Source organism: Podarcis cretensis (assembly GCF_951804945.1).
Source record: "Podarcis cretensis genome assembly, chromosome: 3".
Lineage (NCBI taxonomy): Eukaryota > Metazoa > Chordata > Lepidosauria > Squamata > Lacertidae > Podarcis > Podarcis cretensis.
Window position 1 is genome coordinate 160,440 of NC_137172.1, and position 11,973 is coordinate 172,412.

General features: G+C 61.5%; 2 protein-coding genes across 3 annotated transcripts; one reads left to right on the forward strand and one right to left on the reverse strand.

Moving 5' to 3' along the window:
- Positions 1–289: 289 nt before the first annotated feature.
- FNDC4 (fibronectin type III domain containing 4) lies at positions 290–7,661 on the forward strand. Its single transcript, XM_079969033.1, has 6 exons — positions 290–608; positions 3,902–4,017; positions 4,177–4,381; positions 4,693–4,782; positions 5,502–5,635; positions 6,160–7,661. The coding sequence occupies exons 1-6, from the start codon at positions 530–532 to the stop codon at positions 6,196–6,198; spliced, it is 663 nt and encodes a 220-aa protein (XP_079825159.1). The 5' UTR covers positions 290–529; the 3' UTR covers positions 6,199–7,661.
- Positions 7,592–11,849, reverse strand: LOC307211843 (low density lipoprotein receptor adapter protein 1-like). Of its 2 annotated transcripts, XM_079968942.1 has the most exons (9): positions 11,680–11,846; positions 11,335–11,477; positions 10,210–10,322; positions 9,573–9,687; positions 9,298–9,370; positions 8,917–9,038; positions 8,696–8,754; positions 8,469–8,500; positions 8,006–8,247 (listed from the first exon to the last, which is right to left on the reverse strand). In XM_079968942.1, exons 1-9 carry the CDS (start codon positions 11,768–11,770, stop codon positions 8,138–8,140), a joined length of 858 nt encoding a protein of 285 aa, XP_079825068.1. In that variant the 5' UTR covers positions 11,771–11,846; the 3' UTR covers positions 8,006–8,137. The 2 variants fall into 2 exon arrangements, with proteins under 2 accessions (XP_079825067.1, XP_079825068.1); XM_079968941.1 differs by lacking the exon at positions 8,469–8,500 and having other exon boundaries at positions 7,592–8,247; positions 11,680–11,849.
- Between the last annotated feature and the right edge of the window lie 124 nt (positions 11,850–11,973).

An 11,973-nucleotide genomic window follows, 5' to 3' on the forward strand; every position in this document is an offset into this window, starting at 1 on the left:
AGAGCGCCCCCTCGACCCTGGCCGGGGCGTGACGTCGGCGGGGGCTCCTTGTTGCCCGAATTCCCGGGCTCCGGCCAGTGGCCACTCAGGTCCGGGGCAGCTGCTGCCCTCGCGCGGAGGCGAGGGGAGGCGGCGCCAACTGGGCGGCGCTGGGCGGGCAGACTGTCTCCACGACCGAGCGCGGCTGGTGCTGCTGCAGGGACCGCGCTGCCTCTCCTGCTGCTGCTGCCGCCGCCGCCGCTGCTGCTGCTGCTGCCGCCGCCGCCCGAGCAGTCTCCGCAGCGGAACCGGACCTCGGCCGCTGGGCAGGGCTCCTCCGCTGGGCTCTGCGGACGCCTCGGCCCGCCTGGATGGAGCCGCGAGGCGGCAGAAGAGCAGGAGGCTCCGCAGCCGGGAGCGCGGCGCTGGCACTGACCCGTCCGGCGGGAGCCGCTGCGGCGGAGACTGCGGGGGGCCCCGCTCTGGCCGCCCCCTGAGCGCCCGGAGCCTCGCCGGGCTCCATGAGCAAGTGCTGCGCCCGTCCGCGGCCATGGCTTCCCTCCCCGCGTACCTCAGCCCGGCGGCCGTGCTGGTGCTGGTCAGCTGCGACCTGTGCCTCGTGCGCGCAAGTAAGTGCCGGGGCTCCGGGCGGGGCGGGAGGCGGGAGAGAAAAAGCCCCCGGTGGTCAGGATCGGCGCCCGAGACCAGCGCGCTCTCCCCACAAGCGCAGGCCCGGCTGGCCGTCTCTCGGGCCGCTGGCCTTGGTGCTGAACCCGGGCTGCTCCGCACCCCGACGAGGGCCGTCGGAGGGCGAGGGAGGGGGTGGGCGGGAAAGGCGGGGGTCTCTTTGGCCCCAGCTCTGCCCTGCCCTGCTCGGCTGCGTCACTGGCCGCCCATTACCCGCGGAAGCAGCCGGATCGGGGCAGCAGCGCCGCGGCCAAGGCAGGCTCGGGCCCCTCTCGAAGCGCCTTGTTCCCGGCAGCCGCGAGCGGAACCCCGGCCAATTTCATTAGAGTAAAAGCCTGGCTCCAGGGAAGGCCGCGGCTGCCAGCTGGCCCCGCTTGGGTGAGAAGGAGCCTCTGCCCACGTCCCCGGCCTCCGCCTTCTCTCGAGGTGGCAAAGGTCTCTTGGCAGGGGGCACCTCCTGGCACCCTGCGGCCACTCCGCTGCCCTTGACCCACGAGAAGAAGGTGACTCTGGCCCATTCTGACGCCCGACGCCCCCAAACCGCACTTGACTCATGAGACACCCCACGCACGGTCACGATCCCCTCAGTCTGGCCTGCTTTGCCCGGAATCCGGCCCCAAACCGGCGGCTGTTGCTTTACTTCCAGCTGCCCAAGACGAGGGCCCGACTCTCCCTCGCTTGGAGGAGGACACCTTTTGACCTGTCTCCACACGCCGGCTTCCGCCCCCCAGACTCCCCTGCTCGGCGGGTCCGTCTTTTTAATGCATAATAGCTGACTTTGAGCCGAGGCCCCTAGGAGTTGTAAGTGCAGCTTGCAAGGAAAGTAGGTGGTTGTCAGGAGCTGCCAATCCCGGGGAGTCTGAAAGCAGGCAGGTATAGCGAGGGGGACCTATTGGCAGTCAAGCCCGCAGAGTTCCAAGAAATACATTTATTCGTTTACTGGTCAAATAGATGGCCCTCCTGCTTCTTGCCTGGTGCCCTCAAAACAGAAGTTTCTCAAATGAATGGCTTAAAATACAACTGCAGAAATGGCGCAGGAGCAGAAGGGGATCCTTAGAGGGTTCATAGCCTCCCCTCACTCTCCACCCCGGGTCTCCGCTGGAGAGCGAGCTGGAGGTAGGGAGCGGCCCTGTGGCCGAGGTCAGGAAAGCGCAGCCCAGCCAGGGCAAGAGGCAACCTGCTGCCTCTTTCCCCCAAAGAATGGGGGCCTCTGTGGCTGAAGGGGGGGCACAGCCAGGGGACCAAGCGGAGTCCAGGGCGCGCGCCACCGGCGGGGAGGTCGGCTGGAAGAGAAGGCGAACTGCGGAGTCCAAATGTGGAAACTCTCGGAGGAGGAGAAGCCCTGGAAGGAGCAGGTGTTTCTGCGGGATGGAGGGTCTTTCCTTGTGTCAAGGCTCCCTACAAGGCTCTCCCCCTCCGCTGAGCCACTCTCCTGGTTTCCCCTTGGAGAGGCAACGACCTTTCGCCCTTCCGAGTAAAAGATGAATAGGGGGGCACAGTGAACATGGAGCAAAAAATAAGAAAAGAAAATATGCTGAAACAATATTTTTCAGACAATTCTTAATTGATCTTTGGAACTCACTGACCCAGTATTATCCTCCTCAAAGGAATATTCCTGTCGTTCCACCACCAGTTTCCATGTTTTCTTCTTCAGCTTGCAGTCAGAATCTCGGGCCTAGGGAGCTAGGGATGAACTTTAACAGGAAGAAATGTAAAGTATTGCACTTGGGCAAAAAAAATGAGAGGCACAAATACAAGATGGGTGACACCTGGCTTGAGAGCAGTACATGTGAAAAGGATCTAGGAGTCTTGGTTGACCACAAACTTGACATGAGCCAACAGTGTGACGCAGCAGCTAAAAAAGCCAATGCAATTCTGGGCTGCATCAATAGGAGTATAGCATCTAGATCAAGGGAAGTAGAGGAGGGAGAAAGGTTGTTTTCTGCTGCTCCAGAGAAGCGGACACGGAGCAATGGTTCCAAACTACAAGAAAAAAGATTCCACCTAAACATTAGGAAGAACTTCCTGACAATAAGAGCTGTTCGACAGTGGAATTTGCTGCCAAGGAGTGTGGTGGAGTCTCCTTCTTTGGAGGTCTTTAAGCAGAGGCTTGACAACCATATGTCAGGAGTGCTCTGATGGTGTTTCCTGCTTGGCAGGGGGTTGGACTCGATGGCCCTTGTGGTCTCTTCCAACTCTAGGATTCTATGATTCTATGATTCTAAGTAATAGTGCCACTGTATTCTGCTCTGGTCAGACCTCACCTGGAGTACTGTGTCCAGTTCTGGGCACCACAGTTCAAGAAGGACACTGACAAACTGGAACGTGTCCAGAGGAGGGCAACCAAAATGGTCAAAGGCCTGGAAACGATGCCTTATGAGGAACGGCTAAGGGAGCTGGGCATGTTTAGCCTGGAGAAGAGGAGGTTAAGGGGTGATATGATAGCCATGTTCAAATATATAAAAGGATGTCACATAGAGGAGGGAGAAAGGTTGTTTTCTGCTGCTCCAGAGAAGCGGACACGGAGCAATGGTTCCAAACTACAAGAAAGAAGATTCCACCTAAACATTAGGAAGAACTTCCTGACAGTAAGAGTCTCCTTCTTTGGAGGTCTTTAAGCAGAGGCTTGACAACCATATGTCAGGAGTGCTCTGATGGTGTTTCCTGCTTGGCAGGGGGTTGGACTCGATGGCCCTTGTGGTCTCTTCCAACTCTATGATTCTATGATTCTATGAGCCCCTTCCATCATGGTGTTTAGTCCGTATTTCAACACAAATGAAGCGTCCTGGGCTCATAACCTTTAATCGGCTCTGTCTGGGTCTAGTTTCTATCTGTATTCACCACCGGAGTTCACTTTTAGAGGGAAAATGGCTTTAGTTTTCAGATTAAGTTCTATTTGGTTTTTTGGTTTTTTAAAAACTAAAGCTCAAAGCAGCTTGCACGAAAGCACTGCACTGCAAGATGAGAACTTCGCCCTAAAATGACACCTTCAGTATAACAGCATCAAGGACGCTGACGCTGCCTTCCAGGCCCTGCTCCCCTCCGTCTCTACGGGTGCTAACTCCCCTGGAAAGGCAGCTGCTCCCTAGACAGAGTCCTCCCCGCAGCAGCACCAACTTGTGCCAGCCCCCAGGAGGGAGGAGAAACCCGAGGCGGAGATGGAAGGGACCCTGGGGTCATCCAGTCCACTCCTGCCCAGCCACCCGTGACCCTTCCATCCCTGCTTGCCTCACAGATCGGCCCCCGTCGCCCGTCAACGTCACCGTCACCCAGCTCAAGGCCAACTCCGCGATGGTCTCCTGGGATGTCCCGGAAGGGGACGTCGTCATCGGCTACGCCATCTTGCAACAGGTGAGGCAGGCGGGGGCGCACCACTCCTCTGTCCCGCAGCCCCACCGCCCCCTTGCTTCCCCAACCCCTTTGTCAGCCAAGGGGAGCTATGTTCTCTTCCCTCCCTCTCTCTGCCCTCACCCGCTCTGACGGCCTCCCCCCCCCCCTCCTTTCCGGCAGCGGCAGGACGGGCAGATGCAGCGCTTCATCCGGGAGGTGAACACGACGACGCGGGCGTGCGTGCTCTGGGACCTGGCCGAGGATGCCGACTATGTCATCCAGGTGCAGAGCATCGGCCTGCACGGCGAGAGCCAGGCCAGCAAGAGGGTCCACTTCCGCACCCTCAAGCAGAGTGACCGCCTGCCGTCCAACAGCTCCAGCCAGGGTAGGCGAGGCGCCCGCGGGGACCTTCCCCTCTCCCACCCCAGCCCTCCGGAGCCTTGCTGACCGGCTGGGCGCCCCTGTCCCCCTCCAGCGCCGCCTGTCTCCTCCCAGTCAGTCCCGGGCCTCCTCCGGGGGCCAGGAAGCTCCGTGGTGCCTCCGTCCTTGGGCGGGTGGGGCCCCTCAGGGACCTGTGGGCAGCCCAGGCGGAGGGGCCGGCGAGACCCTACTCAGCCTGCAGCTGCTCTCCCCTCCTTGCCCCTTGCCTCGCCCGACGGGGCGTCCCTCCCGAGGCACAGCTCTCTCTCTCCGCAGGAGACATCACCATGGAGGGGCTGGACAAGGAGCGGCAGCTGCAGACGGGCGAGATCGTCATCATCGTGGCTGTGCTGTTCATGTGGGCAGGTGAGGCGGGTGGGAAGCTCCCTTGGGCCTGCTCCAGCACGCTCTGCTTGTGTCCCTTGCGGGTGTGTGAGTATCCCACTAGCGCTGGCCCGGAGTTTGTCTCTGGGTGCACAGCCAAAGTTCCTTCTTCTCTGCTGCCTCTTTTGCCTACCGTTCTTTGCACGGAGGGGCCACGCCTGACAGCCTTGAAGCATCCAGTTGAACGCGGCTCCGTCAGAAGAGCCCAGCAGCAGCAGCAGCAGGATCAGGCCCAAGCGAGCGGGGGCACCTCAAAAAGTGGCTACCCAGTTGGCAAGCAGGACCTGAGCAAAGCGCAACCCTTTCCTCCTCTCCGCTTGTGATTCCCGGTCGGATGCTTATGGTGGGGGCGCACCCCAAGTTCCCGATGGGCAGCTGGCATCTGGGTTTGGGTTTTGACGAGCATTGTGCAGAAGCAACAGCTCTGAGAGGATAAAATCGCCGTGAATCTGAAGAGTCCCCGGATCAAGGCGACGCGCGGGAGATTGGGTAGAAATGCTTATTTCGGGGCGCAGGGCCGAACGAACGCGAATTCCCTTTTCTGACTGAGCTGTGTTGAACTTTTGCGCAAATAAAAGATCTGGGAAGCAACCAGCCACTGACTCCAGCATGTCAAAAGGCGGGGGCGGGGGCGGGGGCGGAGGCGAGACGCTTGCACGATGGAGGCCCCTCGTCACCTTCCTTCCTCCTTGCTTCCGCAGCGGTGATCGCCCTCTTCTGCAAGCAATACGACATCATCAAGGACAACGACTCCAACAACAACAAGGAGAAGAGCAAGCCGGCCTCGGAGCACAGCACGCCCGAGCGGCCCACCGGCGGCCTCCTCCGCAGCAAGGTGGGGGCCGTTTCGGAAGGGGAGAAGAGGGAGGAGGGCCAGGGCGGAGCTCGACGGCGGGCAGCCCAGCCCCAGACAGCGGGGCCGGAGCTGCCGCCCTGTCCTCGGGGCTTTCGGCGGCTGGAGCGGGTCTGTGTTCTCCTCCGGCTGCTGGTTGCGCGGCTGGAGCAAAAGCGCGGCGCCGGGAGCCGTCGGGGCTCCGGGGAAGCCGGCTTTGGCCGAGTTGGGTCACTAGGAGCGCTCTTCGTCGGCAGCAGCCGGCCTGAAGGGGGAGAAAGGGCGCCGGAACCGAACCCACCCAGGGCGGGTTGCCATCTTGCAAGGGAAAATGACAGGTGGTTGACTTTGGACACGCATTTTTCGAAGGAGCGAAGGTGCCGGGCGCTCTCCAGGGCAATGGGGGCGCCGCAGTTCAGCTGCGGGGGAGGGGCACAGCCTGGCCAAGAGGGAGTGGGAGGCGTCGGGGCCCCCAATAGCTCTGGGGGTCCTGCTCGCTCCCACGACCCTCTCTCTCCCTTTTTCAGAAGATGAAATCGCCCTCTGTCAACATCATCGAGGTGTAGCTGAAACTCGCGGGGGACCTCAGTGGCCTCCGCCTGCCACCACCGTCGCAGCCTCCTGCTTCCCTGCATGCAAAGAGTTCCTGCTTCTTCTCGCCCCAGGAGGAGCAGACCTGCATGGAGCCCGTCGGGGCCAAAGTGCATGCGGAACGCCGGGCTCACCCTCTCGCCCAACCCTTCTCTCTGGGGCCACCGCCAACGGAGAGCGCAGCAGCAGCGCCACCCATGGGGCAGGCCAGCACCACCCACCGCTACTATCCGACGAGCCTCGTTGCGGGAGCTGAAGCCACGACCTCGTCCAGCCCCCCCCCTGCAGCTTCACCATGGAAACTCTGGACTGGGCCCTGAGCGGGGCCACCACCCAGAAGACCATGCTGGGCAGACTTTGTCGCCTCCCTCAAGAGTTCCCTTCAGCCCCTATGCCTTCCCACCTGCCCCCTCCCACCGCAATTATAGGGTTCCTGCCAGCTGCCCTTGGCTTCCTCTTGGGGAGGTACCAGCTGTGTGCCAACTGCCTTTGCCCTCCCCCTCCAGCCAAAGCCACCCCCAGCCCACCTCCACCTTCTTCCTTCTCAGCAAGATCAGGAGGGGTCCTTTCCCTCCTGGCAGCTGGAGAACTGCCACCCACCACCTCCCCCTGGCCACATCCAGGAGGAGCCTCCCCCCCCCCCCCCGTGACACACGAGCACCCAGCACCGCCTTCCAGGAATCCAGCGCTTCCGGCCTGAAGGCTCAGCTCAGAGCGCTGCGTTGGGAGTGGCAGTTGGGTCCTGGCAGAGAGAGAAGAGCTTGCAGCCCCCTTTCGGTCCTGGCAGAGAGAAGAGCCCCATTTGCCTATTTCCCTCCAGCAGTGGGGCTGAGAGCAGCTCAGGGCCCTTTGCCTGGAGGTCAAGCCACCCCATCCCACCCTTCCCTCAGGACAGGCAGCTCTCCGCCTCCCCAGCTGGGCAGCAAAAGACCCTCTTCTGCCGCCCTGCTGCTCCACTCCCCGCCCCCCAGCCAGAGAACCTACTTTAACAAGTGAAGACCCTCGCAGGCTCCCCCCCACCTTGCACAGCAAAGAGCAATGGTGGGGGGCTGTGGAATCCCCTGCTTGCCCACCTTCCCACCCCACAGAAGGGCTGCCCCCCAGGCCCACTTGGCTTGCTTCTCCCCCCTTGGGAAGGGCCTGCCTGGCATAGCTCACCCGAAGAGCTCTGGAAGTGGCTTCCAGGTGGTGCCGGACTGGTGAGCCCCAGGCAGGTGAGCCAGGAATCCCGGCCCAGGAAGGAGACGGACGGTGCTATGCCCCCCACCCCCTGTGTGCCAGTCAGGCTCCCCCAGAGCAGGCCGGCTGTGCCACTCGCTGCCCCCTTTCCCCCGTGGGCTGAGGCCTCTGCAAGGAAAGACACCCAAGTACAACAACAGTAGAAATGGTTTATTTCCCTTTAGAAAAGGACATTAAAAACTAGTCTTTTTGCTACAAAGCTGTGATTTGGCAGTGATGAGCAGCTGGTGGGGAGGGGAGGGGGCTGCCTTCCCACCAGAGCTGGACAGCAGGGCGGGGGGGGGGCAGCAGAGGGAAGGATTTATCTACACTCAACACAGCCCTCCTCAATATGGGATGGGTGAGGACTGATGAGAATCTGAATGCTGCCCCCCCCCAATGTTCAGGCCTCAAGAGCACCATGAGGAGGCCTGGTGCACCCACCCCCAAGACTCATGCTGCCCCCCCCCCCCGCAGAAGAGGTCCTGGGGCTGAGGATCCCTGCTGAATGCCCCGCAGGGTGCTGTTGGGGTTCCAGTAGGGTGAGGGGCTGGCCTGGGCAGGCTAGACCAGGTTCCCAGGGGTGGGGGCAGCTGGTCCTTGTGGGTGACAGACAAGGGGCAGCAGCAGAGGCTGTGCTGGAGATGAGCAGCGAAGACACGGTGAGTGGCAGGAGAAAGATGAGGAGAAGCAGCCTCAGAAAAATGTCCCCGGAGGCAGGCAGCTGCTGGGGGGGCTGCAGCCCCAGGCCGCCACTGACTGGAAGCGGGCAACTGGGGAGCCCCCAAACGCAAGCCCCCCCACACCTGAAACACACAAGGGCATCGAGAGGAGCCACTCAAGAGGAAGGGAAAAGACAGAGAGGGAGAGAAACCTACAAATGGAAGAGTCCATGTGAAAATGCAGGGGAAGCCCCAGCTCCCCTGGAAGAAGGGAAATGAAAAGCCTTCCAAGGCATTCCCCCACCCCTTCATCCCAAGCAAAGGTTGAGGGCAGGGCCATGCTGGGGGGGGGTGTCAATGGTTACCTGTGGTGGGGTGGCCCCTCTCCTCTACGCGGCTTGGGGCAGAGAAGAGACAAAGATCAGAGCAGCAGCAGCAGCAGCAGCAAGGAGAGCCCCCCCAGCCAGACCATTTTCTATTCCACAAGCCCTGCCACAGCCCTTCAATGTGTCCCCCCAGAAACAGAAAACCCACACCTCTGACTGCCTTGCCCCCCACAACAGGGGACCTTGACGCAGCCACCAGCCCCTACCCAGAGAAGGCTTCGTTGAGATCTTCCTCCTCCTCCTCCTCGTCTTCCTCTTCTTCCTCCTAGGGCCAGAGAAAGCCAGGTGGCTGCCAGGCCCCTCGAGAGAGAGAGCAGGCAGCCCCCGCTGACATACAAAGGGTGGGGCTGGTGAGGGAGGGAGCCTCTTGGCCCTGAGAGCCAAGGGAGCCTGGCAGTGTGGCAGCAGGTCACTCCCAATACCTTACCTCAAAGTTGGTCTTGAAGGGGGGGCTGCCAAGGGGTGACCTGCCAGGCGGGTGGGTGCTTTCCACAGGGGGGCACAGCGGACTCAGGTAGGGCTTCTTCTCCCCCTCCCCTTCCCTGGAGCCTGGTGGAGAAAAAATGTCCAGAGGCTGAAACACCCAAGACCCCCAACAGCACCCCCTCCCTTTCCCACTTGCTGGCACTTCACATCCTTGACATGAACACCCCTCCTGTGCCCCCCGCCATCCTCACCACCCCACAACCTTGGAAAAGAAGGGTGCACCCAGCGGGGGGGGGGGGCAACCGAGCCACCAAGGAAGCCAGACGGGAGCAGGTCACGGGTTTGGCATAGCAATGGCTAGGGGCACGGCCATCATCCGTACCTGCCTGCGCAGCCTCCCAGAGATCCAGGGCCACCTGGAAGGCCTGAGCCACCGTCAGAGTCACAGCCTGGGCCTGCATGGGCGACACGAGGCAAGAAAAGGCGACCGGGGCAGCTGGCGAGGCAGCGCCCTGCAAGGGGCCCCGGGAGGGAGGTGGGGAACCCTTCTGCAGGGCATGCAGGGGCAGAGGAGCCAACCAGCGAGCAAACCCCACCCCAAAAGAGCAGTGCAGGACCCAGCCCTCCCCGGGGGGGGGGGGCAAATGCAGGGCTTACGATCTTCTTCTTGGGCGACAGAAAGGCGTGGCACTCGAGGGCACCGCTCTGGGGGTTTTGCGCCACGTAGGCAAAGACTTTGTTCTGCAGCTTGTCTGTGGTGCAATAGGAAATCCTGAAAGAGGGCAGGAGAGGAGGCAGCGCTTGGCATCCCCACACCAAGCACCCCTGGCAGAGCAAGAGCAGGAGGCCTCAGGACGGGGCAGGGGGCCGTGGGAGATGGCCAAGTTACTGGGCATGCAGGACTAAGGCAGAGACGCAGCACAACGAGAGCATTTTGCCCTAGCAGTGGATTACGGAAACCGGAAGAGCAGAAAATGTCCCTGTCCTGCAGGCAGCAGAAGCTGGAACCGGGGAGCAGCCCCTCCACACACCCCCAGGGAGCGACCATGATGGGGTTCCCCAGCAAACCACGTTCCCCAGGACAGCAGGGCTTTGTTCCAAAGGAGACGCCTGCGGGCTGCCCCTCACTTGGCTTCCCCAGTGCCCAACTGGGTGCCTGTCTGCTTGCTTTTTATGCTTGCTCACAGCCCAGCCAGTGGGCAAGTCCTCAGCCAGGCAGCCGTGCAGAGAGGGGCTGAGCCAGGCAGCTCCCTGGCCTCCAGCAGCCCTACCTTGCAGAAGCATCCTCACACACCTGTAGATGGAGATGGTCTCAATGGTCTCCTTGGTCTCCGCGTCTTGCAGAGAGAGGCCTCGTGGGGAGACAGTCAAGATCACCTTCCGGAATTTCTTGGGCCCCACCCGAGCCTGAGGAGTGAAGGTAGAGATGGGGAAGGAGGTCTCCTGGATAATCACAGAAGACCCCCTAGCCCAGCCCTCAGCTCCTAGCAGACTTCCAAGAAGCTCTTCACCCTGCACTCATCCTGTAAAAGAGGCAGGCTGGAGCACAGAAGGAACTCAGACAGAGAATTCCCACTGGGAGGCATCTCCATCTCCTTATCCGTAGATTTGTCCAATCCCCTTTCAAAGATAGATCTAGGCTGGTGCTCATCATCACACCTGGAGACAGCATGTCAGGACAAAACCCTTTTCTCCAAATCAGGAAGCCCCAGATGCAGTAAGGTTTCTTCCAATCCCTGCACCATTTGGGCTGCCCCCTTTATTCTGGCTCTACAGTAGCTTATTTTCTTAGGTTGGGAAACCAGAACAGATCTGATCTCCACCAAGATGCGTAGCCAGTGGCTCCTGAAACCAGCCACCGCGGCATCAGCAGTGAGTCTGTCTGAGGGGAACAAGACCTTCAGGGAGACCCTCAGCAAACAGCCAACTTTCACAGAACATTCCTTCAAGAAGACAGCTTTTTCTGAGCTACTTCCCAACATGTTAGCTGCAACGTTCTTTATGTAGGTCTTCCCTTAAAAGCAGCTTGATCTGTTGACAGTTTTCTCTGGCACCAAACGATCCAAGCACGTGACTCCTCCAATCTTGTCCCAGATTCCCTGGTTGCTCTTGATCATGTCGAGGCTCAGTTGAAAGCAGAAAACAGGAGAGACCAGAGGCCTCAAAGGGAAAACCAAGCATAGCTGTCAACTTTTCCCTTTTCTTGCGAGGAATCCTATTCGGAGTAAGGGAATTTCCCTTAAAAAAGGGGAACGTTGACAGCTATGGCTCCCAGCTGTCTTTAGACTACAACTCCCATCCTCCCTAGCTAGCCGGGTCCGTGGTCTGGGATGGTGGGAGCTGTGGTCCAAAAGCCGCCCGGCTGGTGGCCATCCCCGCCTCCCGCGAGCCTCGGGTCTCCCTCCCTTTCGCCTCCTACCGTGGCGAGGATCCGGTGGATGGCGGCGCTGGCCATGTCCTCCCCCTTGGGCTTCTCCACCAGCGTCATGCCCAGGTACTTGAGGGCGAAGCCCATCCCCTCCAGCAGCGGCTCCCGCATGTCGGACCACGACTCCGGCAGCTCTGCGGGGAGGGAGGGAGGGAGGCAGGGAAGGGGCGCGGGGCCCCGTCAGACCACCGGGGGCGAGCAGGGCGGAGGAGGCAGCCCCGAGAGACCCCGCTCCCCGCGCCCGCCCGCCCGGCCGGGAGCCTCCTCCAGGGCTGCTCCGGCCCCGCGCCCCCCTCCGAGTCCCACGTGGGGCTCAGCGGCGGGGGAGGGACTCACGGTGGCGGCGGAGGCGGGCGACGCCCAGGCGGTGTCGGGCGAGGCTGGGGCTCCGCAGCACGGCCCGGCCCGCCGCCCGCAGCGCCTCCATCGGGAAGGGACCGGACGGGGCGGACGGACAGAGGCAGGCAGGCAGGCAGGCAGGGAGGGAGGGAGGGAGGGAGGGAGGGGCTCCCAGACGCCGCCGCCGCCGCCGCCGCCTCGGCTGGGCCAGGGCGCATGCGCGGCCAGCCCCCTCACCCACCGAGATAGGAAGGAAGGGAGAGATGCCGGGAGGACTCGGAGGAGAACTCC